Consider the following 27748-nt stretch of genomic DNA (forward strand, 5'->3'; position numbering starts at 1 on the left):
TGACTCATTTATCAATATGTGCGGACAAATGTCGCTTTGCTATTATATGTTTTTTGTTTCATCCGTTGATAATTCATGTAAATGATTCTAAAATGTCCAGCTATCTCATTAATTATCACAACAATTAATTTGCAGTTGTTAGCAATTGTATAGTAAGTATCACCTAAAGAGTAGCAGTTTCATGTGCCATACACGAGGCTATTTTTGTATTTTAAAATAATTTTTTTTTTCAAAGAATTCTACTTTCATAGTCTCATTCGTTAAAACTTAAGAGAAAAGAAAAACAAAGATAACACCAAACTCACAGTTCATCTCTTTATCCTATAACAATTATGCGGTAAATCATGTTAGCAACATCATACTCTAAACCAAAAGATCGAAAACAAAAACGTAAAAGTTACTAAAAATGATAATGTGCATAGATGATTGCTAATGTTCTTGTTTTTATTTAAGCTCGTAGAAAACTATTTTGTTTACTAGGGTTTAATCTTGTTTGTGTCCTTAAGCACCAATGCTGCACTATCTTGTACCTCATTGTAAATAAAAAAAGGAAGTATATAAGTATCAACTCAATGGTCTTTCGATAAAAATGAAGAAGAATATAATAAACTTTTCTAAAAAATACTATATATTAATTTCATCTCCAAATCATCGAAATGCGAAGATGTCTTGTCCAAATACACATCACATGATTAAAGTGGATTACAGATTGCAATCGACGAGAAATTGGATCTGAGCTAAAATTTATTACATTACTATATACATCGAGTTTAAAGGTCGTTCATAGTCACAAATTCGCAACCACGAGTTTTATTTTGTCAAAAACTATTATCAAATCAAACAAATTCTAAGAAGTTCATGGATGGGAATCTTTTTTCTAATTGTAGGTCCAAACAAGCCTGAATTAATGGAAAACTATACGAAATTTTCAATAGTGATTTATGATTATGCCTTGGTGAAAAAGAGTAAAGCAAAAAACAAATTAATCACAAAACTCCAAAAATACCTAATTGAGATTAAAACACGTGTCGCGTGACAATAGGGCGGTGGGTCACATGGTAAAAATCACAAACTTTTTTTTATTTTGTCTCTTTTCATTATTCATTTTCACAGATTTCCACTTTTTTGGATTCTCTCACCGTACCGACGGCGTACACACCGTCTGCATTAACTAACGCTCAAACCCGAAAACCGGTTTTAAACCCGACCCGGTAATCCGGTCCTGACCCGGTCAAGCGAATTTAGCCTCGGAAACCCAAACCCCCATACCCAATCTAACATGGAGCTGCGTCCAATCAAAACAATCCACGTGGTGATCATTCATTGGCGATTTCTCTGGAATCCAAGAGGACCTTTTTAGTATAAAGAGCCCTTCGTTGGTTGGTCCTTTCAACACTCCCTCTTCACAGTCTCTCTCTCTCTCGATTCCCAAACAGAACAAACAAAAAAGAAAGTAAAACAGAAAAGAGAGAGAGAGAGAAATGGCGCGAAAATCCCTAATTTTCCCGGAAATCTCTCCGTCGATTCTCTCCCTGATTCTGCTCCTCGTGCTTCTCTTCTCACCACCGATTCACGCCGGACACGATTACCGCGACGCGCTCCGTAAAAGCATCATGTTCTTCGAAGGTCAGCGTTCCGGCAAGCTTCCTCCCGATCAACGCCTCAGATGGCGTCGCGACTCAGCATTACGCGACGGTTCCTCCGCCGGCGTAAGTCTACATTTCCTCATTTCAATTTCTGTTTTCCGGCGACATTTTCCCCTGATTTTGCTTCCCCTTTTGTTTTTTCCTAGGTGGATTTATCGGGAGGATACTACGACGCCGGAGACAACATGAAGTTCGGATTCCCGATGGCTTTCACGACGACAATGCTGTCGTGGAGCATAATCGATTTCGGGAAAACAATGGGACCGGAGCTGAAAAACGCCGTGAAAGCCGTGAGGTGGGGAACTGATTACCTCCTAAAAGCGACGGCGATTCCTGGAGTGGTTTTCGTTCAGGTCGGTGACGCTTACTCCGACCACAACTGCTGGGAAAGGCCCGAAGACATGGACACACTTCGCACCGTCTACAAAATCGACAGAGCTCATCCCGGTTCCGATGTCGCCGGTGAAACCGCCGCCGCGTTAGCCGCAGCTTCGATCGTTTTCAGAAGACGCGATCCTGCTTACTCCAGGCGGCTTCTCGACCGTGCCACAAGGGTACGTTACAAAATTTACTCAAATTTGGTTTTTACTTACGCGTGTGAGATTTCCTCTGTTCTTAGCATTAATGCTTTCTCATTGTCATTGATTGTGGTTATTTATTTGTTATAATCTTGAAACTACTAGTGAAGAGTATAGGTCGTTAAAGCAATTTTTTTCAGTTTTCGACATTTATTATTTATTTATCTGTTTTCTGTTTGTTTTTATCCTTTTAATAATAGAAAAATGGTTAAATAGTCAAAAGTTTAAATAATCATATTCTTTGCTTGTGAGATAAGAGATGCTCTCTATCTTCAATAATGTTTTCTTCAGTACTTTTTTTTTCTTTCTCAGCTGATAGTTGGCCCATTTATGTGATTCGTTCGAAGAAAATTATTCACCAAAAAGATGATAGTATTTGACTTTTTCGGTATTTTTCCTTACGTATATGTATGGTTGAATGAATAATTTCTGACGATAGAGAAGATATATCAAATTCACGGATCTGAAAACTATGTTTGAAAAATATTTTAAAAAGATGATGTTTTGATTAACACACGTAACGTGGTGCAGGTATTCGCGTTCGCAAACAGGTATCGCGGCGCGTACAGTAACAGTCTCTACCATGCGGTGTGTCCTTTTTACTGTGATTTCAACGGTTACCAGGTAAAAAAACTAATAGTTGAGCTTAACTTGGTATTTTTACTATTTTAGTATCAGCCGTTGGATGATTTTGACGTCTTTTTAATATCATCTGACGGTGGTGCAGGATGAGTTACTGTGGGGTGCGGCGTGGCTGCACAAAGCCTCGAGGAAACGAGTCTACAGAGAATTCATTGTGAAGAACGAGGTGGTTCTCAGAGCTGGAGATACAATTAATGAGTTTGGTTGGGATAATAAGCATGCTGGGATTAATGTCTTAATCTCCAAGGTAACACTTTACTTACATCTACTACTTATTCAATTAGCATCTTAACTGTAGATCAAGAATCCATGATTTGGTATGAAATTATAGAGGGTTTTACGGAAAGAGTGGTGTTTTTTTGTCTATGTTTGTTTGGTCGCTAGGAGACTACTAATGTACTAGTATAAGAGAATTAAATTAACATAGGTAGAGAGATGGATGGTGTCTGGTTATCACGTGTTTGTGGCACGACTTTTGATCATATAATTGGAAGTGGGGTTCACATTACAAATTATGGGTCCTACGTAACTATTTTGGTATTCCCATATGTGTTTCATTAAAAGCTTTTTTATCTTTGAACAAACCGGCTTAGATGTGCGACCAATATCGAGTCTTTTGTTGAAGATAGAGGTATTAGGTAGATAAAAAGGCATGCTAGGGTCGTGCTTATATATAAAAGTGATATGGGATATTAAACTATAGAGGAAGATAATAAAAAATATGGGATGGATGATTGGATGATGCACATGGTAAAAAATGGGATTTAACCAATTAGAAATGGTCATGTGATGTGGGAGCTAAATCTTATGGTAAGACATACCTCATTGGACATTCTCTATAACTTTTTTTTTGTCCATTGTGTGCTCAGTATGCTCCCTAGATTTGGAATCATATAATTTTTAATAATATAACGTTACCAAATGGAAGCCAGAGCCTCACATGGCCCCATGAGCCATGACTAGTGAATGGATAACAAGTGTGCATTTATGTAAATCTAGATATAATATTAGACACTTGATATATAATCCATTGTAGGTAGGTGAAGTGTATACAGTATATGACTTTGTAAGCTTTCCTGTTGGAAGGAGTTTGCATGTGGTGTATCACATGAGCAAACTCCAATTTGTGAGTTTGGATAGACTATTTAAAAACTAAGGTATTCAACATTATTATTACTTACTAGTATCAGGCTTCAGGCCTAGAGGGTGCAAGTGGGGACAATAAAAGAGAGAGGGGTAAATAAGTCTTTTAGTTACTGCTACAAAGCATGTGGCACAAAGGCTGAGAAAAAAATAAAGTGTCATGTCCCTTACCAGTTCCCATTCTGCTGCAAAAGCCTAAGTGGGTTTTTTCGTTTTGTCATTTCTCAACGGTCTTTTTGCTTCAGAATTGATTTGTCCAGGCCTCTTTCATTATATCAGTTTCACATGGCGCTCTCTGTTTTTTCTTTTCATTATTCACTGCCCATTCCATGATCCTTTTTCGTTATCTATCTGTTATTCATCTCCAAATATATCCCAAAACCGTGATTTCATATATATATATATATATATATATATATATATATATATACGTAGTCATGTAGATATACATGGGTCTAAATAAGTCTAAATAAAAGTTGTGTTTTTTTTTGTCTTGTTTTGATAACAGGAAGTGCTAATGGGAAAAGCAGAGTATTTTGAGTCTTTCAAGCAAAACGCAGATGGGTTTATCTGTTCTATATTGCCTGGAATCTCTCACCCTCAAGTCCAATACTCTCGAGGTACAAGAGAACCCATCATTTTTTCCCCAATAATCAAAAGCTTTTCCCACTTTCACGTGATTTACTTTTGTCTTTTCCTCTAAAAAATATTTTTTAAAAAGATATTGTATTTTTTTGTGACAAAATTATAAAACTGATGGTAATAAGTAGTAATCTCTTTTTGTCTTTTTTTACACAGGAGGGCTACTTGTGAAAACTGGAGGGAGTAACATGCAACATGTAACATCACTATCTTTCCTACTATTGGCGTACTCGAATTATCTGAGCCATGCTAAAAAGGTTGTGCCTTGTGGCGAATTAACTGCCTCCCCATCTCTCCTTCGCCAAATCGCCAAGCGTCAGGTAATAATGGTCCCAAAAATTTTCTCACATTGTTGGACCAGAAACAAAACACATAGCCGTTTTGCTTTGGGACCAAACTGAAAAGACACATAGCCGTTTTGGGGAAATTTCTTTTGATTAATATTTTTTTGTTTGTGACACATCAACAGGTGGACTACATTTTGGGAGACAACCCGTTGGGAATGTCATACATGGTTGGTTACGGTAAAAAGTTTCCACGTAGGATTCACCACCGTGGCAGCTCAGTTCCTTCGGTCTCGACCCATCCAGCTCGTATAGGCTGCAAGGAAGGCTCTAGATATTTCCTCAGCCCAAATCCTAACCCAAACCTTCTCGTTGGGGCCGTAGTTGGTGGCCCAAATGTCACTGATGCTTTTCCTGACTCGAGACCTTACTTCGTGGAGTCTGAGCCAACCACTTACATCAATGCACCACTCGTCGGGCTTCTCGGTTACTTCTCGACTCATTCTTCTTGGCGATGAGGATGGATGGATGGTCTTTATTAAGTTACTCTCTCTCCTTAGAGGTGCGCTTGGAACTTTAGGCCACCCTAAACCTTTAATTATTTTTATGTTATTGTCACTCTTTATTTTCTGCTTAACCAATTGTATTGTAAGCCCGTAATTAGTGAAGAAGAGAAAAGAGTTATGTCAGTGTGAAAAGCTTATATATCTTTGAAGTCGTTAAATTAAGCTTATCTTTGATCATCAAACCAAATTCATAAATATAAAAACCAGAACCAAAAAAATTATTAGACGATAAATAAAACGGATTATTACCAGTCATCTTTTATTGTTAGAATTCATCAAAAAACTCTTTATAGCTCAGAAAACCATGGCCGTTTGCATCAATCCCATCGCAATGCACTCCTCAAAAATCATAAAATTTCATGAATGTGAGATAATATGGCTCTCCGGCTATAATCGGGCTCGCATTGATATCCTCAACTTTTTCGTTTTCGCCTAGAACAGTAACTGGGCTGTGATAACTGATGATGAGTGTTTGTTTGTATGTTTTTATTCTTTTTGGGCTTTAGGGTTTACAATAATTGTTTAGTGTGTTGAACTCTATTCGGAGATGGTGTTCGGGAAAATTGTCAAGCCCAACAACCTTCATAATTAATATCTAGCCTAAACCTCATCTTCTCTTTTAGAAGCATCAAAATTACTTGGCGGTCTTCTCCAATTCGTTGAGTTCTCCGCATACTCATTCGATCTCGTTTTAACCAATCTATCTTCTTCTTTTTATATACTAGAGATTGTCTGCGCTACGCGCGGATTTGTTCTATATTTTTATAATTTAAAAATATATATAAAACTATGTTTGTTTTTTAGTTAAATTCTATACATAAATGTTGTTGAGATTTTTCTATTTTATGTTTTTGTTTGGTATATTTTTTTTGTATGTTTTAAAATAGAATTAATTTTTTTTTTGGGTTCAATGCGTGTTTGGTATTTAGTGTTTTTTTGTATGTAATGTCTGTCTTTAGTTTGGTCATTGTATTATTTTTTGTTGGTAATTTTGCTTTTGTCAATACTTTTATTTATATTATTCTAAATGGTATTATTTTGTAGATATAGGGGTAATTTTATTAAATTGTTGCATACATTTTGTATATATGTTTTAAAAGGAAGACTCATGTTGCACTACCTCAGTCTTATAGTCGTTCAGCCAGCAACGAACAATAGTTAAAACAATATCTAAATCCTAATTGCACTTCGTTCAATATAGGACAGAACTATAAACCAATATAATTCGACTATATTTGTGAGAATATTCTATCAGACAATGGTCTTCTATCCAAACCGAATCAGAGGCATGCAGTATATATATTGAGGAATCAAACGCCTAATTTTACATTAGTAGGTCAATTAGCAAGCAAGAACATATCGCTAGGGTTTGTATGTAAAAGCCTAAGTCTAAGAAGATATATATGCACAAAAATTCATTCAAAAGATTAGATGTTCTGGTTGCTTGATAATTGAGAGCCCCAAACCTCAAGTCGTTCAGTTGAGTGTTTCTACAACCATCATCTCGATCTACCACCAACTCAACCACTTGATTTGTCACTGTCTTCTCGCCCCATTTTTTAATGCCTGATTGTGGTAATGGTTCCTCAATCCTTCGTTCATTCCATCTTAAGTATATCATAAACAGAACAATTAATAGAAGTGAGCATATTAATATATCACAAATAGACCACATAAAACCATTCAAAGAAACAGATTTGCGGTGATGCGAGTGAGCATATTAATAGAAGTAATTACCACACGGATTTTGGAGCTAAAGTCAGAGGTAAAATCAGGAGGAATATCAACTTGAGTCTTCAAGAGACAAACCTTTGGTCCCACCTTCATCAACACAAACATTTGGAAGACGTCACAAAAATAGAAATCAAATGAAAGTCTTCAAATTTTGATACCAAGAATCGAATATTAATGTTTCAACCCTTATCGACGATATTAAGCAATTGAGCGACAGTTCCAACATCAGCGGCTAAGCAGAGATTGGTTTCTTTCTTCAAGACAGTCTTAAACAGCTTCTTCTCTGCTCAATTTCTGGCAGTATCTGCCCCCAAAATCCTATGTTTAGGCAGCAAGCAAATATCATCACACTCAAACCTGAGATATTGAATATCAAAAGAAGCCATCGACCTCATCTCTCTAATTCCAGAATTCTTTTGAGAAACATGTGCAACAACTTGCGTACTCTCACCGATGATTTATCATTCATTGTTGAATTTTGGTAGAATTATAAGCATTGAACTTGAAGATCCTTAATTTTAAAAAGAAGGTTGTGCTCCTAAATCCCGCTTAAAATTCATTTTTATTCCAACTTTATGTCTTTGAGAACATTGATCATAATGAAAACGAATATTCTCTTAAGACATATAATGAGCAAGAAGAATCAATAATTACTCTTACTTTATCCTTGATGAGTCCACCACGTCGACAACAGATTTCCTCCTTCATTGCAGCCGTTTTTGAACACTTGTGAGATTCAACAGAAACAGATCAAAGAAATTCGAGAAAAGAGTTTTATATGTAATGAGAAGTTGAATAGTACATTAATGTTATAAATTGAGACAACAACAAACCATAAATGTAATGATATCTTGATATATAAGCTCGTGGTAATCTAAATATCTTAATAGTACCTAGGTTATCACATATGAGCTATATATGGCGAGTAAATGAGACATTCTTGCTTCTCCATATGTTTGTTGAAGACTCAAGAGTGCTGCCTTAAAAAATGGAAATGATTCATGAGAGGCTGAATATGGCAGGCAAAATATACAGAGACTCACATATTCATATTTACATGCGTAAATGCACATAGAAAAGAGCCATACCTGAAGAGAAAATTAATGAAAGCTTGTTCAAGTAAAAGAAATGTCCTTACATTTGCCACAAAAAAATAGCTGTTTATCAATTAGAAAATATTGTCTTATAGGCAATGGCATATAAAAGAGAGTTGGGTTCCTCTTATTCCTCTACCTCTATAGCATGAGGGGTATCTAACAGCTGAGCCAGATAGGTGACTATCTCATCTCTCAACACATGATATTTTTTTTCATCCTCTGATTACATAGCTGGCATGCGTAACTATTAAATCAGGAGTAAAAGAAACATGTTTTGTGCTCAACCATCTTCAAGTTGGTGCCCTGCCAATAATACTTTTGGCCTTCAATTCCAGTACGTGTATAGATCACTCGGAACATATTAAGTACCCATCAAAATCAAAAGAAGAGTACGACCTGCATTTTTCTTTTGCTTTTCCTCATAGATGCTAAATACTCGCTTGAGAACATGTCTTGTTGTCTCGTTTCTGTCTCTCGCTTATGCAGTGACCCTTACCGAAAGATCTCTTGCGTTCAGCTCTGCTTCTGATTTGGTGATTTGGTCAGTGTCTATATAAGGCCTTGTTGCGTGATGATGCTCCTCAAATTGTAGTGATCCCTGTACATGAGAAAAAAGGATTTCATTACATAGATTAGACACAGATTTTGGAAGTGACAATCGTATTTAGAGATAAAGTGTGATAAAAAAATTGGATCAATCTAGAGATTAAGTTGAGTTGATGGGTGTTAAAAATGAGTGATCGGGAAGGCATGGGAGATGAGAAGAGGTTGAAACTGAAGAGATAGCGGGGATGTGAGATTAATTGTAATAGAATAACGTAGAGTTTCTATCAATTGGTTGATGAAAATCATTTTCACGAGAGGAGAAACAGATGACGTGGCGTCTTTTCATGAAAGTTTTAAAAAGCTGATGTGGATAGGCTAGGGTTTGTATGTCAAAGCCTAAGTCTAAGAAGATATATATGCACAATAATTCATTTAAAAGATTAGATGTTCCGGTTGCTTGATAATTGAGAGCCCCAAACCTCAAGTCGTTCAGTTGAATGTTTCTACAACCATCATCTCGATCTACCACCAACTCAATCACTTGATTTGTCACTGTCTTCTCGCCCCATTTTTTAATGCCTGATTGTGGTAATGGTTCCTCAATCCTTCGTTCATTCCATCTTAAGTATATCATAAACAGAACAATTAATAGAAGTGAGCATATTAATATATCACAAACAGACCACATAAAACCATTCAAAGAAACAGATTTGCGGTGATGCGAGTGAGCATATTAATAGAAGTAATTACCACACGGATTTTGGAGCTAAAGTCAGAGGTGAAATCAGGAGGAATATCAACTTGAGTCTTCAAGAGACAAACCTTTGGTCCCACCTTCATCAACACAAACATTTGGAAGACGTCACAAAAATAGAAATCAAATGAAAGTCTTCAAATTTTGATACCAAGAATCGAATATTAATGTTTCAACCCTTATCGACGATATTAAGCAATTGAGCGACAGTTCCAACATCAGCGGCTAAGCAGAGATTGGTTTCTTTCTTCAAGACAGTCTTAAACAGCTTCTTCTCTGCTCAATTTCTGGCAGTATCTGCCCCCAAAATCCTATGTTTAGGCAGCAAGCAAATATCATCACACTCAAACCTGAGATATTGAATATCAAAAGAAGCCATCGACCTCATCTCTCTAATTCCAGAATTCTTTTGAGAAACATGTGCAACAACTTGCGTACTCTCACCGACGATTTATCATTCATTGTTGAATTTTGGTAGAATTATAAGCATTGAACTTGAAGATCCTTAATTTTAAAAAGAAGGTTGTGCTCCTAAATCCCGCTTAAAATTCATTTTTATTCCAACTTTATGTCTTTGAGAACATTGATCATAATGAAAACGAATATTCTCTTAAGACATATAATGAGCAAGAAGAATCAATAATTACTCTTACTTTATCCTTGATGAGTCCACCACGTCGACAACAGATTTCCTCCTTCATTGCAGCCGTTTTTGAACACTTGTGAGATTCAACAGAAACAGATCAAAGAAATTCGAGAAAAGAGTTTTATATGTAATGAGAAGTTGAATAGTACATTAATGTTATAAATTGAGACAACAACAAACCATAAATGTAATGATATCTTGATATATAAGCTCGTGGTAATCTAAATATCTTAATAGTACCTAGGTTATCACATAGGAGCTATATATGGCGAGTAAATGAGACATTCTTGCTTCTCCATATGTTTGTTGAAGACTCAAGAGCGCTGCCTTAGAAAAATGGAAATGATTCATGAGAGGCTGAATATGGCAGGCAAAATATACAGAGACTCACATATTCATATTTACATGCGTAAATGCACATAGAAAAAAACCATACCTGGAGAGAAAATTAATGAAAGCTTGTTCAAGTAAAAGAAATGTCCTTACATTTGCCACAAAAAATAGCTGTTTATCAATTAGAAAATATTGTCTTATAGGCAGTGGCATATAAAAGAGAGTTGGGTTCCTCTTATTCCTCTACCTCTATAGCATGAGGGGTATCTAACAGCTGAGCCAGATAGGTGACTATCTCATCTCTCAACACATGATATTGTTTTTCATCCTCTGATTACATAGCCGGCATGCGTAACTATTAAATCAGGAGTAAAAGAAACATGTTTTGTGCTCAACCATCTTCAAGTTGGTGCCCTGCCAATAATACTTTTGGCCTGCAATTCCAGTACGCGTATAGATCACTCGGAACATATTAAGTACCCATCAAAATCAAAAGAAGAGTACGACCTGCATTTTTCTTTTGCTTTTCCTCATAGATGCTAAACACTCGCTTGAGAACATGTCTTGTTATCTCGTTTCTGTCTCTCGCTTATGCAGTGACCCTTACTGAAAGATCTCTTGCGTTCAGCTCTGCTTCTGATTTGGTCAGTGTCTATATAAGGCCTTGTTGCGTGATGATGCTCCTCAAATTGTAGTGATCCCTGTACATGAGAAAAAAAGGATTTCATTACATAGATTAGACACAGATTTTGGAAGTGACAATCGTATTTAGAGATAAAGTGTGATAAACAAATTGGATTAATCTAGAGATTAAGTTGAGTTGATGGGTGTTAAAAATGAGTGATCGGGAAGGCATGGGAGATGAGAAGAGGTTGAAACTGAAGAGGTAGCGGGGAGGTGAGATTAATTGTAATAGAATAACGTAGAGTTTCTATCAATTGGTTGATGAAAATCATTTTCACGAGAGGAGAAGCAGATGACGTGGCGTCTTTTCATGAAAGTTTTAAAAAGCTGATGTGGATAGGCTAGGGTTTTTATGTCAAAGCCTAAGTCTAAGAAGATATATATGCACGAAAATTCATTCAAAAGATTAGATGTTCCGGTTGCTTGATAATTGAGAGCCCCAAACCTCAAGTAGTTCAGTTGAGTGTTTCTACAACCATCATCTCGATCTACCACCAACTCAACCACTTGATTTGTCACTGTCTTCTCGCCCCATTTTTTAGTGCCTGATTGTGGTAATGGTTCCTCAATCCTTCGTTCATTCCATCTTAAGTATATCATAAACAGAACAATTAATAGAAGTGAGCATATTAATATATCACAAACAGACCACATAAAACCATTCAAAGAAACAGATTTGCGGTGATGCGAGTGAGCATATTAATAGAAGTAATTACCACACGGATTTTGGAGCTAAAGTCAGAGGTGAAATCAGGAGGAATATCAACTTGAGTCTTCAAGAGACAAACCTCTGGTCCCACCTTCATCAACACAAACATTTGGAAGACGTCACAAAAATAGAAATCAAATGAAAGTCTTCAAATTTTGATACCAAGAATCGAATATTAATGTTTCAACCCTTATCAACGATATTAAGCAATTGAGCGACAGTTCCAACATCAGCGGCTAAGCAGAGATTGGTTTCTTTCTTCAAGACAGTCTTAAACAGCTTCTTCTCTGCTCAATTTCTGGCAATATCTGCCCCCAAAATCCTATGTTTAGGCAGCAAGCAAATATCATCACACTCAAACCTGAGATATTGAATATCAAAAGAAGTCATCGACCTCATCTCTCTAATTCCAGAATTCTTTTGAGAAACATGTGCAACAACTTGCGTACTCTCACCGATGATTTATCATTCATTGTTGAATTTTGGTAGAATTATAAGCATTGAGCTTGAAGATCCTTAATTTTAAAAAGAAGGTAGTGCTCCTAAATCCCGCTTAAAATTCATTTTTATTCCAACTTTATGTCTTTGAGAATATTGATCATAATGAAAACGAATATTCTCTTAAGACATATAATGAGCAAGAAGAATCAATAATTACTCTTACTTTATCCTTGATGAGTCCACCACGTCGACAACAGATTTCCTCCTTCATTGCAGCCGTTTTTGAACACTTGTGAGATTCAACAGAAACAGATCAAAGAAATTCGAGAAAAGAGTTTTATATGTAATGAGAAGTTGAATAGTACATTAATGTTATAAATTGAGACAACAACAAACCATAAATGTAATGATATCTTGATATATAAGCTCGTGGTAATCTAAATATCTTAATAGTACCTAGGTTATCACATAGGAGCTATATATGGCGAGTAAATGAGACATTCTTGCTTCTCCATATGTTTGTTGAAGACTCAAGAGTGCTGCCTTAAAAAAATGGAAATGATTCATGAGAGGCTGAATATGGCAGGCAAAATATACAGAGACTCACATATTCATATTTACATGCGTAAATGCACATAGAAAAGAGCCATACCTGAAGAGAAAATTAATGAAAGCTTGTTCAAGTAAAAGAAATGTCCTTACATTTGCCACAAAAAATAGCTGTTTATCAATTAGAAAATTATAGGCAATGGCATATAAAAGAGAGTTGGGTTCCTCTTATTCCTCTACCTCTATAGCATGAGGGGTATCTAACAGCTGAGCCAGATAGGTGACTATCTCATCTCTCAACACATGATATTTTTTTTCATCCTCTGATTACATAGCTGGCATGCGTAACTATTAAATCAAGAGTAAAAGAAACATGTTTTGTGCTCAACCATCTTCAAGTTGGTGCCCTGCCAATAATACTTTTGGCCTTCAATTCCAGTACGTGTATAGATCACTCGGAACATATTAAGTATCCATCAAAATCAAAAGAAGAGTACGACCTGCATTTTTCTTTTGCTTTTCCTCATAGATGCTAAATACTCGCTTGAGAACATGTCTTGTTGTCTCGTTTCTGTCTCTCGCTTATGCAGTGACCCTTACCGAAAGATCTCTTGCGTTCAGCTCTGCTTCTGATTTGGTGATTTGGTCAGTGTCTATATAAGGCCTTGTTGCGTGATGATGCTCCTCAAATTGTAGTGATCCCTGTACATGAGAAAAAAGGATTTCATTACATAGATTAGACACAGATTTTGGAAGTGACAATCATATTTAGAGATAAAGTTTGATAAACAAATTGGATCAATCTAGAGATTAAGTTGAGTTGATGGGTGTTAAAAATGAGTGATCGGGAAGGCATGGGAGATGAGAAGAGGTTGAAACTGAAGAGATAGCGGGGATGTGAGATTAATTGTAATAGAATAACGTAGAGTTTCTATCAATTGGTTGATGAAAATCATTTTCACGAGAGGAGAAGCAGATGACGTGGCGTCTTTTCATGAAAGTTTTAAAAAGCTGATGTGAATAGGCTAAGGATCCCCAAATAACTGATTTTATATAGTATTTGGTTTCCCATTTTTTTCTATTGAAAAGGATAGAGATATAAAAAGTATTATATATTTAATATATTCTATAAAATATTAGAAGAGAAAAAGTATGCCGATTATTTTCTTAACAAAGAATTCACGATATTCTTTCAAAATGTGTTAGGGATCATATAACATAAATAAACTTCTAATTAAATAAATGAAGTGATCGTTCAAATAATAAACTTCTAAATATAGACCATAAATCCTAAATCCATGAAACGATCCACACACTAATCGACTAAAATGCTAGCTACCAGACAATAAATTTGTGAATAAATGAAGTGATCGTTCAAATAGCACAACTTGGTGCCTTGGTAAGGACAGACGCATATGCACAATGATAAAACGAGGATCGCTCTTATCCACTTATATAAACGGGAACGTTTTTTTGTTTGTGAAGAATTTACATGTTTTTTTTTTTGGGATCAAAGTGAATAATTTACATGTTAAAGCTCTCTTTTGTCCTCCTTACCAAACTTTGCTTCGGTTGAACTGATCCACCAGGTTAAAGCGGCTTCGCGTTATGAAACGCACCGCCAAGTTGGCATCTGCAGAAAACGTTGGCTGCGGAAACTAATCCATTGTTATGACTTATGACCCGTACGCCATAACCTATTTAGACGTCATTATCGTTTCATTAATTTGATGTGTCTCTAATAAAAAGGCCAACATAATTAGCGTTATATATCCAGACGTCAAACGTCAAACGCCAGAACGCCAGAACGCCACAAACTTTTTAAAATATTATTTTCTAGTTTTGCGGCTGGCAGATGACCCTACAAGCTCTAAACTCGCAGTTATCTACTACATTTTTTATTATTTGTTCGAGTGATCCACACAAATGATTTTACGTTATGGCCGTAAGTAGTAATACGGAGAATTTACAAACAGTATCTGAAATTTCTTCAAGCATCGTACGTACGTGGTTAAGCCAGGTTAGCCTTCAGGATGGGATGAAGCCAATCGGACTTCTAATAAAGTGATGCTGTTTGTATAAAAAAAGGTAATATCTGCACAACTTTCAAATTTTAAAACATATGTTCAACCGTCAATTTAATAAGAAAAATAAATAATAATAGCTAGAGAAATAATTTTTATGTGAGTTTTGATGAATTAGTAACCGTTAGTTTTCGGTTGAATATGATATATAGTGATAAACTTAATTTTCTAGGTTTATTTTTCGAAGATGTACAGAAACAAGTACAAAACAATTATCTCTCAAAACCATTATAAACTTGTGAGGTTGATTTATATTTTATTTAAGTTTTTGTGACTTTCAAAATTAGAGTTAAATTGAACTTTTATTTTTCATTTAAAATTGATGCAGGTCTATCATTTAAATGATGATTAACCAGTGGATGAAAGTGATACATATACCAACAAATCCAGGGTTTATATATCTAAAAGAATGTATATTGAAACGTAAGACATATACGTTTTTGGTTGATTTGATGCTAAATTATTGACTGAGATATTTCCAGTCTCCATGTCCTTGTGATGGTGTTGAGAACAAGGCATAATTAAAAACCAAGTTCTTATGTTCACACAAACCTTAGAGATAATTGGTTAATGATGAAAAACCTTTTGTGTGTGTTGTCTGGCAAAAATGAAGACATTTGATAAAGGGAAAGCTACGTTCTCGTACACCAAATTTTTAACCTATTTAGTGAGGAGACGAAAACTATATTGAAAACTTAATATGCTCAAGTAACTTAACTCTATTTAGTAAATAAGACATATTGGTAAGTTAGAATAAAAATAGTTTTTTTTTTGAACGAAGGGTTTTCATATAATAAAAATAGTTAGTGTCTAATAACCTGTAAGATAATAAGAAAATTGTTTTTTTTTTTATTAAAACATATATTCTACGACGGTAAAATGGAGTGAAAGATGCAAAGGAGTTAAGAAGATGAAACCAGCGTAGCTGCGTAGGTTTTCTCAAATGGAGAAAGAATGAGATAATACAATTTACGTGACTAAGAGCAGGTTCAGTGGGAGTTTGGAGAAAGAGTTCGGGCTCGGGTTTATAGGCAAAGTGGGTTTAAAAAAAACGAAATAAAGTTCATTATTGATGGATCGGTTCATCCGCGCGAGTTCGACCCATCTCTTAGCCATGTGTCACACTGCGATTGGAGGAGATATCGTGGTAATTTTCGGGAGAGGAAAATTTTTTGGGCAAAAAATTCATTTCGTGTTTCCCCTCTTTTCGTCTCCTCTCTTCCTCTTCACCTGCGATTCGCGACGACTCCGTCGAAATCGTTCAGACCGGCGTCAATTTGCGGTGGTTTTTTCATCCAATCGCCCATCCGTCTACATCGGCAAGGTTAGTATCTGTTCTTGCGATTTCGTTGATTTTTGTCCGATTTGAGTTTTAGGGTTTGCGATTTTTTTTGGAAGAAAATTTTGGTGCTCAATCGGGGTTTTTTTTTTGGGGATATAGGATTCAATACGAGATTTAGTGGCCTATTTGAAACTCATAATCGAATTTGTGAACGTTATTTGTATGATTTCAAAAAAAAAAAATTGAAAATATTACTATTGAAACTATAATTTTACTCGAAGTTCATCCCATACAAAGCAAACCAAAACCAAATATATTAATTTTAAAATCCAATGAATCCCATGGGAGGTTCACTACTGGACCTGCTCTAAATGTATTAGGGATCATAAATCCATCAATCCATGGAACAATCCAAACACAATCCGACTTATATAAAAAAGACCAAACAATAAACCTGTGAACAATAAAGTGGTAGTTCAAATTGCGCAACTTGATGGGGGGCATGAAAAGACAAGAAGATTAAAGAATGAGAGAGCGAGAGGTACGAAATGATAACGCGATCGGTCATTCTTATCCACTTATAAACGTGAACGTGTTTTTTGTGATCCATTTACACAGATCTCTCAAGCTCTTTTGTTTTCTTCTTCTCCTTACCAAATTTTGCTTCAGTGGATCCCTCCTTCCGCAATATTACTTTCTTACGATAATTTATAAGCCTCTCAATAAATGAAAAATATCTAAAATAGATATTCATTGTGAAGAGAATCTATACATCATAATCAACCTCAGAGCTACTCTGGTTCATTCACTTGACAATCTTCTTTATTAAATTATTAGAGTATTACAGTATATATTTTGTATAGGATTTAAAACATGTAAAGTCTATGGTTCTAAAATGCAATTAAAATATCTATTGATACACCGATAAAACTCTAATTAATCATGTATGTTTCCTAGTGAAAATATCATTTATTTCGTTTTGGTTTGGTTGAATGAAAATATATATCTTGGGTTTCTTACACAATTTGTTCTTAATCATCGTCTAGTATTCTCTACGATGATGCCTACAATGTATTTGTATAATTAATTAATGAAATGCATTTGTGTCAAAAGATAAAATAATAATAACACAATAGTGATTTTCATACGGTCTTAAATTCTTGACAGTCTGACATACAAAGGAGTATCTGTTAGTGTTTAAGGTAATGAAGTAATCCTACAATAACAGACTAAACCATTGCTCCTCAAATACACAGACGTCTAACGCCATCTCCTTCTATAGTAAAATATCAATTGATTACATTACAAATTACTTTTCGTAAAAAAAAAAACCTGAGAGAGGTATATAAAACGAAGAAGAGGAAGGTGGTTTTAGGCAGGTGAAGTAGAAGAGTAATTCATTCCAGTGGATTCTCCGGTCGACAAATCAAGAAGCATCTTCTTGTATGGCATAGCACTCATGAGCCTGCAACCAAAAACATCAATTCTTTTATACTTTAAACGTCTAATAGATCAAAGAACTCATGAAGCTTCTAAAACCAAAAAGACGAATATAATCTAACCTCTCTTTGCGCTTCTCCAAGAACCGAGCCAACGATGCTTTACGAGCTTGAGGAACTGAAGGAATCATATTGCCAGGTCCTGCATTGAATGATTCGATCATGCTCATTGCATTAGTCGCAGCGACGGTGTTGTTGTCCCTACACCTAGGGAAACTATGATCAGAGTTAGTGGCAGAGCTTGATGATGCAGCAGCAGCAACAACAACGTTATGGGTTTGTTTTCCATAGATTCTTTCAGCTTCCCCAAGCGGTTTCTTCAGGCTGCTCTCTCCATTTTCACCTCTCGGATTTCCCAAACCGTTCCCAGCACATAACATGATGGCTTGAGCCTGCCTCACAGATCACCATTAGTACCCTCAATCAGAACATGTTATATGTATACAGAACTATAACATATTAACATGTAACTGTAATGAATAGGATTATTATTATACCTTATCTGGAGATATGTCATTAAAGACGCTAACAGTTCCGGCATACAAGATAGTTAGCTGATGAGATGATCCTGAGGAAGCCACTCTGTTCCACAATCCCATAACCAAAATTAAACCCTATTCAACATTTCAAATGAAATCTATTTTTGACATTCTTTTCTTCATTCAGTTTAAGAAAGAAAAAAAAAAAAGTTAAACATTCTATTATCTACCTTCACAAAGTCAGGTTGATTTGAATTATTATTTTACATGGTTTTTGTTGGTCTAAATTATTTATTCTTAAAATTTTTATTTTACATCATTGTTTAGGCTTTACAAAAAAATATTCAAATTAACATTGGCATGACAAGATCGATATTACATTACCGTGGATCCGCGGGAGAATTGAAAGCAGGACGGAGAGAAGAGTGGTTTGTCAAGGGAACTGATCCGCCAAGTAAAAGCGGATTCGCGTTCTGAAACGCACCGCCAAGTTGGCCTCTACGATAAACGCTGCTGGCCGTGGAAACTGACCCCCATTGGTATGACCCGGGAAACGCCTTTGCCTCCTGACACGTCAAACATCTTTTCATTAATTCTGTCGCTCTAACTAAGTGCCAATATAAAAATATATATAATATGCCAACATAGGCGTTATCAAAACGCCAAACGCCAGACGCCACAAGTTTTTTTAAATTATTTCGAGTTTTGCGGCTGGCACACGACCCTACAAGCTCTAAACTCACACAGTTTATCTACCACAACTATTATTATTTGTCCGTCAGTTAACAGATTGGCCACACAAGATTAAGAGAGATAAAATCAAATTTCCGGTAATAATCCGATTAGATTAGCCATAAACAACAAGAATTGTTCTCAGATTAGTGAAAATTCTGTACTCAATTAGTGATTAAAAGAAGTAGAATTTTAAGTTGAACCAACCTGGAAATCTGCAGCAGCAGGCATGAAATTTGAATTAAAAAAGAGCTTTCCCTTTCCCCATTGTCTAGCTACCTTCTTGCTCAAACCTGAAGTATTCATTTTTATTGACATCAAATTAGTGATCTTTGACTACTTTATCAGATCCAATTCTCACTTTGATGCATATTTTGATGGAGTATTAGTAATGGTTTCAAAAAAGAAAAAAAAAATATACTTTTAATAACCTGCTTTATTAAATTAGTCTCTTTTTAATTTATACATTAAAAGCCTCTGTACAAGTAGAGAGACAAGAACACAAACCTCGTTCTCCGACACCATCATCGTTAACCTCGCGCTTCACATCACCCAGATATTGCTTGTCGCTCATACCCAGAAAATCTCTTTCCATCTCAATCCAAAATCAACGAATACACAAATTACTGCTCTGTTTGTGCCCCAAACATTTAATTTATAAACCAATAAACAAACCAAACAGAACAAAGTAGTGGGAATCCACAAGGGAAGGTTTCGTTTTGGTAATGTTGCAGACACACTTTTGGAGAGGCTGATTAAAAAAAAAAACGCTTTGCTTTCTGGGTTTTTAAAGGCTTGCTTGATTTAAAACCCATGTGGGGCTTTTTTCAACCGGGAAAAACGGTTGGTGCTACCGGCTTGACCGGTTAATTCCCACGTGTTTTTATTTTCTTTTCTCCTCTTGGTATTTTGTGCTTTTTGGAGACCGTAGACATCTGTCGGTGGATCTGATTTATTACATTATTTTTTTTTAATATAATAGGAGAGGATTGAATTAGCTATTGGATATTTTTATACGTGATCTATTTATCACATGTGAAAGGTGTGTGGTGCCGTTTCTATTGCAACGGTTGATATTTATCACATCATTTTCTTTTTCTTTGAAAAGTAATACAGTATTCGACGACAATAATAAAAATGATGAGGCCAGTGGCGAGACCCTTTTTGGTAGAGGCGAAGTGTCACTTCTTGGGTTACAATAGGTCAATAGCCATTACGAACATGCTTAATGGGCTTAGATAAATTTCCTAATTGCCCATTAGTATGTTTTTGGCCCAACTAAAACATCTGTCCACAAGACTAGCTGTCTATGAAAGTTTTTTCTTTCGAGATTTGACCAACTAAAAAATTTTCTTTAGACCGAAGATACTTTTTTAATGATCAGATAAATACAAGACGTTAAAAGAAAAAATCAGTTAAATACCCATTTTCAAGATAGAAGCTTTGATATCAGACCAAACCTTAATGAATTTTGTCAATTTCAAAATAATCTAGTTTTCTTATAATGAAATCATACCATAAGATAGGTTTGACAAAAAATAATGTTATATGAAAATAGTATTAAAATACCCCTGGAGAATACTGTTTACTTCAAGATTTTCAAATATATTTACGTCATTTATTTATTACTAGTGTATAAAAGAAGAACCTAGAGTTCCTAGCTAGTTATTGCACTCTATCATATAGAATTTCAGAAGACTATAAAAAGATGGAAAAGAGTTAGACGTTAGTTGGTCTGTCAAATTCTTAAAATATTTGGTAATAGGCTCAAAATTTTGATTTGCGAATTTTAATGATTAAAAAGCAGATTACGCCAAGTCTTCAATTGAATTCTTTAGACTGTACTGAGAAAATAAAGAATGATGAGTAAGACGAAAAGATTCGGAGAGACATTCAGTATAGGACGAGCAAAATGATTTTGTTTTGGATCTCCATCCTAATTTTCGGTTTACTATATATGTTTTTTTTTTTTTGAACATATTTACTATATATGTTCCATTATTCTCGACACATTCATTTAATTTTAACACATTCCCTGTGTGTGTTTACGCACACATGTGTCTTAATAAACGAAGATTAAATGAAATGGTATTTATAGATACCAATCGAAAGCATCATTTCACATCCAAATAGAAGATAAGAAGGAAGTTTCCGTAAAAAATTTTCATTTAAATCGCTTTGACCTAAATAAGTCCGACAATAATACCTAAATCGAGTCGAAAAGACAATCATATAAATACTATACTATTATATAACTACAATCTTATGAGGCAGCGAGTTACCAAAAATTAAATTACAAAAATACAACTATCAATAAGTTGACTCGAGTTGTTGATTGATCTCTTTCCCAGTTTGTCCTTTATACACACCATTTCTCATCTGCAAATTCATAAACATATAGTAATTTAGATTTTGATATTGATAGAGTTAAGAAAATCAAAGTTAAAATAAAAAACTATACCTTGTAATTTTCTACATTGCTTTCCAAGAAAAGCAAGAAACACGACGAGCAAGATGACTAAGGTGATGATTCCAATCATTATCGCCAGTGTTTTCCCGATTCCGTCATTATCTTTATCGTCTTTCTCTCCTCCTGCTAAATAACCCAACTGTTGTTATTATTTGTTTATTTTTGTGATGACGATTTTTTTAAAAATCAATTCTAACTAAAATAAATAAAAGAAGGCTGACCAAAGTTTTGGTTTGGGTTCTGACGCGCGTGACTACCACCGAAGCTGAAACGCGCGTAACACTTGTACAAGTAAACATATCCACCCTGAGCCATTCCACAGTTCGATCTGAGCCGTCCGATCGCATCAGCCAAGCAATCCTGACACTGAGCTGCACTTAGATCCCCCATGCACTGCGCCACACCCTTCACTTCCCCGTTCCCACCAATCCTGTAAGGCCCATCTCCGGAGCCCAAAGAACCGATGACGTCACCGACTCTGGTCAACGCGTCCTGGTCGTCAAAACCCATCAACTGTCCACATTTCTCGAGCACCAACGTTTTGTTCTGAACGCCAAAGAACGGACTATTATCGTACCGGACCAGACAGTTTTCCATCTGCAAGAACACCGAGTACGCGTTGGGACATGTGTTTCCGACCAGTGCAATGGCGCGTGACACGCAAGATGAGCAAGAAGTCTGGTCTAGGTCTCCACGACACTGGAAAAGACCGTATACGGTGGTGGCCGGTTCGGGTTTTGCGCTGCCGCCGGAGGGAACGGTGAGGTTGTTGTAGGGGCTGTTAACGGTGGCGGTGGCTAGGGAAGAGAGGAGGGTGTTGAGGTTGGTTTCGAAGGGGAAGCCAGGGGAGAATTTGGCCGGAGAGCAAACGGCGTATATGTACGTGTCTGTGGCGGCGGAGGAAGTTGGGGTGTTTGTTGCGACGGAGGAACTTAGGATGATGGCGGCGATAACGAAGCAGAGAAGGGTCGTTCTTATGTTGAACATGTTGGGATCCGATGCGTGGGACACAAAGCCGGAAATGTTTTGGGAGAGATATTTGGTAAAAATAGAAGTTGAGGAACGAAAGAGTTTGCTTTAAAGAGAATTAACGTAAAGAAGGGAGTAACTTATATATGTTGTTTTCCATGTTGCATGCTTTTTTTATTTTTATTTTTGGTGGACGTTTTTAGGAGACTTTCAACAATTTGCAACTATTCCATATTATTGAAATTACTAAAACACAGCAACTCTTTCTCCGTTCAGACTTATATTACTTGATTATTGCTTTATTGTGGAATTTGGAAATGTGCGTTTATTATAATGTCCATTACGATTTCCTTGTGACATGTACATAGTTTTACTCATTTGGATTCAAAATTTTGACTTTGACAGCAGTGACTTGTGTGAATGGATTCGTTAGCTTCTACCGTTATTAGTTACTAAGTATGACCCCTTTTCTATAAGCCACTAATTAAAAAAGGCAAAAAGTGAGGTTGTTTCTTATAGTATATATGGACTATGGTCGTCTGTTGTGGAATTTGAGTGCGTATAGAACAGCAAGATTGGTGAATTTCCGAGAAATTGATACAAATATTAACTTATTGACATGTATATATTGTTTGCATTCCACTTGGTCTCTTTCTCTCTCTCTCAGTCGGTTTCATATTACAAGATGATAGTAGAAGCTTATATAGCATTATGTGTAGAATCATATATACAATGGCCATCTTGTGTTTCTTGGTTACAAAATCAATATGAATATTAATAATGCCAAGTAATGAACGGCTATACGTCATGAAAACGAGTTATGGTTATTATATATAGTATTGCGTATAGAGTTCGGATAGGCAATGGTACCTGAAAGTGATTTAGGAAGATGTAAATTAATTAGATGGAAAGGGATCTTGGCGTGTTGGTCGAGGTACATATGTATCATCTTTTATTTTTATTTTTTTATATATACGATGTGAGCATTGTTAAATTGGGACCGATGGAAGCATGTTCTAGCCACCAAAAGGCACTTTTGTAATTAAACTTTCTTCTGCAAAATTCACATTCACATAAAGAAAAAGAGATAAACCACTCATTAAGAAAGCTTCCAACGTCAAAGTTTAGTTACGGAACCGGTAAATGCATAGAGAAGACAAAAATGTTCGTTGACCTTCTTTTGTGTAGTTCTTTAAAACTAGACTTTTTTCTTTGGCTATAGATTGTTATAGAATTTTGTTACTTCTTTAACTTTTTGTTTGAACTTGAAATATATTATATATGTAAAAAAAGAAAAATCCATTTAGTAGCATTTGTAAACGACGGCTACACGAAAATTATTGTTATATATATTCTAATTTAAGTCTTAAAAATTAATTTGTTGTAAAACTTATTTTGATGTTAATATACATGTAATTGTATTATTATTAACATATCTTGAGTATTCAGAGCTGGTGTTGACATGTGCTATATATGACACTTACCTTGGGTTCGACGAAGCTCCGCTAGTGGTGTTAGAAGTTTTCTTTAGTCAAAGAAAAAGTTGTTATTAACTATAGGACAGTAACATAACTAATCTCATCGTTCATGTTCCAATTACCAAAACATTACATCATATAGGGACTGCGAGCTAAGCTTGAGATGTCCAAAGTGAGTTGTAATTCTCTTATCTTTCTTGTTTTGATCAATTAAGTACACCATGCTTATAGTGTTTTTCACACATGTTGGTACATAAACTATATAAGGAAGCATTTATGATACCATATGGACGTTACTATAATCACTAATGAAACAATGACATAATTTAGCAAAACAACGTAATCATTTTGTCGATAAGGGATCTTTTCGATTTAGTTATGAAGTTGAAACCATAACCAACTAATTAAGATGAAATAATTGAGAGCAGAAAGTTCCGGTAACTGCATCATGGTGGGTTTGATCAATCATATTACTTTTCAAAATATTATTTTCATCACTTAACATAAGAATAAAAATGACAGATTAACTAGAAGTTGTACGTATCATTTTCTCACTAACGAAAATGGGCCTACCAAAAGGGAAAGAGACATTAAATGTATATATATTTACTTCTCAATTTACCTAGACCAAGCTGCATGTATACAAAGTTCATAACCCGATTGCTAATTTTAACGGTAGTGCTTAATAAATACAGTTTTTTGTCTTCCATGGTGGGTGGATCTGTATCATTCCGATACAGAAAAGTATAGAAGTAGGACGAATTTAATTAATGCAGAGATTAGGGAAATTTGGTGAGTAATTTCGTGCTTGACTTGTAATAAGTCAATGGTCTTATTCTTGAAAATATTAAAAATAATTCGTTTTGCGGAGTCCACAAATTTTCTTGAATTTTGATTAACCTAATACGGTTGACTCGCTCGTCAATTCCAAAAGGAAGACGTTTCTTGGAATTTTTTTGGAAATCTTTCAAAAATGAAATTAATGGAGACATCCAATATAAGTACCTTTCAAGGCTATAACTAATACAATTGAAAGGACTTTGATCTGGCTATTGTTTGATTTAAGACAATCTCTTCTTACAAATCATAATTAGGATCGTCTTGTTTGCATTCAAAAAAATCGTTTCAGTTTAGAGCCTAGAGATAATATGGACCAATCATGATATTTCATTAACAAGAATGTAAAAGTTATATTACAGAATGACAAGATCAATTTCCCTCTGTTTTACTTTTCTTCTTCTCAAAGTCTGCCTATCTTCACATGAATGTGTTCAACACAATTCAGATATAATTATAGATTTTCATCTTTTTCTCTTCTTACGCATCAATGATTGGATTTGTTTACAAGTGTAACATGTTGTATTGATTCTGACTCGAGTAACAAGCCGAGCATATCGTATATAGACTAGCTATATCATATTCTGAAAGTGTAATAAGCAAAAAGGGTGTTTATAAAGATTAATCAGTGCAATATCTGAAAGTATATTAGTTGTGGTTATGGATAAGACAGCATTTGTCAGCATCTATTTATTTTAAGGAATAAAGGGATTTAAAATTCACCCACCCTATCACGGACTGTCCCTTTGAACAAAAGTTTTTTTTCTGTATAAAAAGGGAACTAAAAGAATGTAACATTACACTTTGACCAAAAAAAAAAAAAAAGAATGTAACATTACACATGCTAAGATTGGACACCACAATAAGCATATGTCTCTGTTCATGTGTCTTCTTTTCTACTTTCATGTTTCAAAATTTTTGATGCGTACAATAGTTTCATATTCTATAATCATAATTGTTGTATCATTCCAGTTTTATTAGATTTCCCACAAGATACATGCTTTTTTTTTCCTTTGCTCTGTTCAAATCATTCATCGGCTATAACCTTATCCCGAGCGAGTAGATGTTATAGCACACTGCACACACATAGAGTTCCACAGTGTTAAGGAACAGTAAGTTGTTAGCATTGGGCCATTGGCCTGCTCCCATTTTCTGAAACTAACAAATTCTTTGAGTTGGGCCTGTTACTTAAAACAACAGAAAATATGGGCTTCAAATCATTTAATTTCTTACACTAACCCAATTATATATCGACAAAGGCCACCTTTATCAGATATTTTATTTTGTCGTAATTAGGGGTTTGCTCATAAACCCTAGTTTCTTCTACCTTCCCCCAAATTTTGATTTTTGCCATTTTGGGTCTGACGAGTTGGTAAATGGAGTCGAACACTCATCGATTTTCACCAACACAAGAATCCATGTGTCACTGAACATTTGTAAGTTTTGGAGAAATTTTGGAGATTTTTTTTTTCTGTCGAGCTTGAATCGTTTCCAACATTTGGTAACCCTCATTGCGTTCTCATGTATACTACTCTGACACTCCATGGAAGAAGGTCTCTCGTGTTACAGAAATGGCATAATTTGAGAGGTTCATTGCAAAATGTATTCTTTGCTTTTTCCAGTTCCGCTAGTGCTGATGTTGTGAGACCTAGAGATGATGATCGAAAAGGTAACAACTTTACAGTCTCTTACCTCGTTGATTCGTTGGGTTTAACTAGGAAACTCGCGGAATCGATCTCGAAGAAAGTCAGCTCCGAGGGCAAGGCTAATCCTGATTCTGTTCTGTCTCTTCTTAAAAGTTATGGTTTCACAGAATCTCAGATCTCCAGCATCGTTAGTAGCTATCCACGGTTGTTTATATTAGATGCTGAGAAATCTATTGGTCCCAAGCTTCAGTTTCTGCAGTCCAGAGGAGCTTCAACCTCCGAGCTCACTGAGATCGTTTCTAAAGTCCCTAAGATCTTGGGAGTGAGATGGCAGAAAGCAATCAGCAGACACTACGATTTCGTTAAAGACATCATAGAAGCGGATAAGTGTTCCAAAAGGTCTTTTCAGTCTTCTTTGCCATTGCCACAGGCTAATAAGCTCAGGAATGTATTGGTTTTGAGAGACTTGGGCGTGCCTCAGAAGCTTTTGTTCTCTATGCTCATCTCCGATAACCGTGCCTGCTATGGAAAAGAAAGATTTGAAGACTCCCTCAACAAGGTTCTTGACTTGGGGTTTGATCCTAAAACCTTAATGTTTGTCGAGGCTCTACACGTTGTTTACCAAATGAGCGACAAGACGATTGAAGATAAAGTCAACGTCTATAAAAGGTTAGGCTTTGAGGTAGAAGATGTATGGGCAATGTTCAAGAAGTGGCCAAAGTTTCTGACACACTCGGAGCAGAAGATAGTGGACACCATGGAAACGTTTCTGGGCCTAGGATTCAGCAGAGATGAGTTTGCTATGATGGCCAAGCGCTTTCCTCAGTGCCTTGGATGTTCTTCAGTGACGTTGAAGAAGAAGACTGAGTTTGTGGTGAAGAAGATGAATTGGTCACTAAAGGCTGTAACTTCAAATCCTGCGGTGTTTGGATACAATTTTGAGAAGAGGATTGTACCAAGGTGTAACGTGATCAAAACTCTCATGTCCAAAGGATTGATGAAAAGTGAGCTCCCTCCAATGTCACATGTGTTGGCAGTTACCGATGAAGCTTTCTTGAACAAGTTTGTGAGGAAGCTTGATGACAAGGAGATTGTGGCTGACTTGATGGCTATCTTAACCGGTGGTCGAGTCTCATAAGCTCATAAGCCTTGTCAAAGTGTTTTTCCTTTTTTGTTTCTGTTAGTTTTAGATTCGTTGATGAATCTCTTGATACTGACATGGGGAGTGAAAAGTGCAGAGGAATGAGTTGACGACCAAAAATACTTGTTTGTCTTCAA

At 35.7% G+C, this 27748-nt stretch overlaps 4 protein-coding genes across 5 annotated transcripts; 2 read left to right on the forward strand and 2 right to left on the reverse strand.

The window, feature by feature from the left end:
- Positions 1-1409: 1409 nt before the first annotated feature.
- LOC18007805 (endoglucanase 8) lies at positions 1410-5624 on the forward strand. Its single transcript, XM_006390787.2, has 7 exons — positions 1410-1709; positions 1793-2200; positions 2756-2848; positions 2952-3113; positions 4518-4629; positions 4808-4971; positions 5121-5624. Exons 1-7 carry the CDS (start codon positions 1482-1484, stop codon positions 5451-5453), a joined length of 1500 nt encoding a protein of 499 aa, XP_006390849.1. The 5' UTR covers positions 1410-1481; the 3' UTR covers positions 5454-5624.
- Positions 5625-17479: 11855 nt separating this feature from the next.
- LOC18007810 (protein TIFY 7) lies at positions 17480-19838 on the reverse strand. Its single transcript, XM_006390790.2, has 6 exons — positions 19578-19838; positions 19278-19363; positions 18723-18904; positions 18357-18441; positions 17923-18251; positions 17480-17825 (listed from the first exon to the last, which is right to left on the reverse strand). The coding sequence occupies exons 1-6, from the start codon at positions 19663-19665 to the stop codon at positions 17732-17734; spliced, it is 864 nt and encodes a 287-aa protein (XP_006390852.1). The 5' UTR covers positions 19666-19838; the 3' UTR covers positions 17480-17731.
- Positions 19839-21218: 1380 nt separating this feature from the next.
- Positions 21219-22613, reverse strand: LOC18007821 (cysteine-rich repeat secretory protein 2). 2 transcript variants are annotated; one of them, XM_024152246.1, is made up of 3 exons: positions 21762-22613; positions 21532-21663; positions 21219-21449 (listed from the first exon to the last, which is right to left on the reverse strand). In XM_024152246.1, exons 1-3 carry the CDS (start codon positions 22525-22527, stop codon positions 21430-21432), a joined length of 918 nt encoding a protein of 305 aa, XP_024008014.1. In that variant the 5' UTR covers positions 22528-22613; the 3' UTR covers positions 21219-21429. The 2 variants fall into 2 exon arrangements, with proteins under 2 accessions (XP_024008014.1, XP_024008012.1); XM_024152244.1 differs by having other exon boundaries at positions 21227-21449; positions 21532-21666.
- A 3515-nt stretch (positions 22614-26128) lies between these two features.
- LOC18009244 lies at positions 26129-27725 on the forward strand. The gene has a single exon (XM_006390792.2). It carries the CDS (start codon positions 26346-26348, stop codon positions 27606-27608), a length of 1263 nt encoding a protein of 420 aa, XP_006390854.1. The 5' UTR covers positions 26129-26345; the 3' UTR covers positions 27609-27725.
- The last annotated feature ends 23 nt before the right edge of the window (positions 27726-27748 follow it).

The sequence above is a fragment of the Eutrema salsugineum genome, unplaced genomic scaffold, assembly GCF_000478725.1.
Source record: "Eutrema salsugineum unplaced genomic scaffold, Eutsalg1_0 scaffold_9, whole genome shotgun sequence".
NCBI classification, from domain to species: domain Eukaryota; kingdom Viridiplantae; phylum Streptophyta; class Magnoliopsida; order Brassicales; family Brassicaceae; genus Eutrema; species Eutrema salsugineum.

Bases quoted from the DNA above. Each gene is read 5' to 3' on its own strand.
- LOC18009244 (XM_006390792.2), top strand. From the start codon at position 26,346: ATGTATACTACTCTGACACTCCATGGAAGAAGGTCTCTCGTGTTACAG.
- LOC18007805 (XM_006390787.2), top strand. From the start codon at position 1,482: ATGGCGCGAAAATCCCTAATTTTCCCGGAAATCTCTCCGTCGATTCTC. The intron at 3,114-4,517 runs GTAACACTTTAC...TTTTGATAACAG, and splicing joins TTAATGTCTTAATCTCCAAG to GAAGTGCTAATGGGAAAAGC. The intron at 4,630-4,807 runs GTACAAGAGAAC...TTTTTTACACAG, and splicing joins TCAAGTCCAATACTCTCGAG to GAGGGCTACTTGTGAAAACT.
- LOC18007821 (XM_024152244.1), bottom strand. From the start codon at position 22,527: ATGTTCAACATAAGAACGACCCTTCTCTGCTTCGTTATCGCCGCCATC. The intron at 21,667-21,761 runs GTCAGCCTTCTT...TGGGTTATTTAG, and splicing joins GAACCCAAACCAAAACTTTG to CAGGAGGAGAGAAAGACGAT. The intron at 21,450-21,531 runs GTATAGTTTTTT...ATGAATTTGCAG, and splicing joins GCAATGTAGAAAATTACAAG to ATGAGAAATGGTGTGTATAA.
- LOC18007810 (XM_006390790.2), bottom strand. From the start codon at position 19,665: ATGGAAAGAGATTTTCTGGGTATGAGCGACAAGCAATATCTGGGTGAT. The intron at 18,905-19,277 runs GTTGGTTCAACT...TTGACGTGTCAG, and splicing joins CTGCTGCTGCAGATTTCCAG to GAGGCAAAGGCGTTTCCCGG. The intron at 18,442-18,722 runs GTAATGTAATAT...ATTGTGGAACAG, and splicing joins AATTCTCCCGCGGATCCACG to AGTGGCTTCCTCAGGATCAT.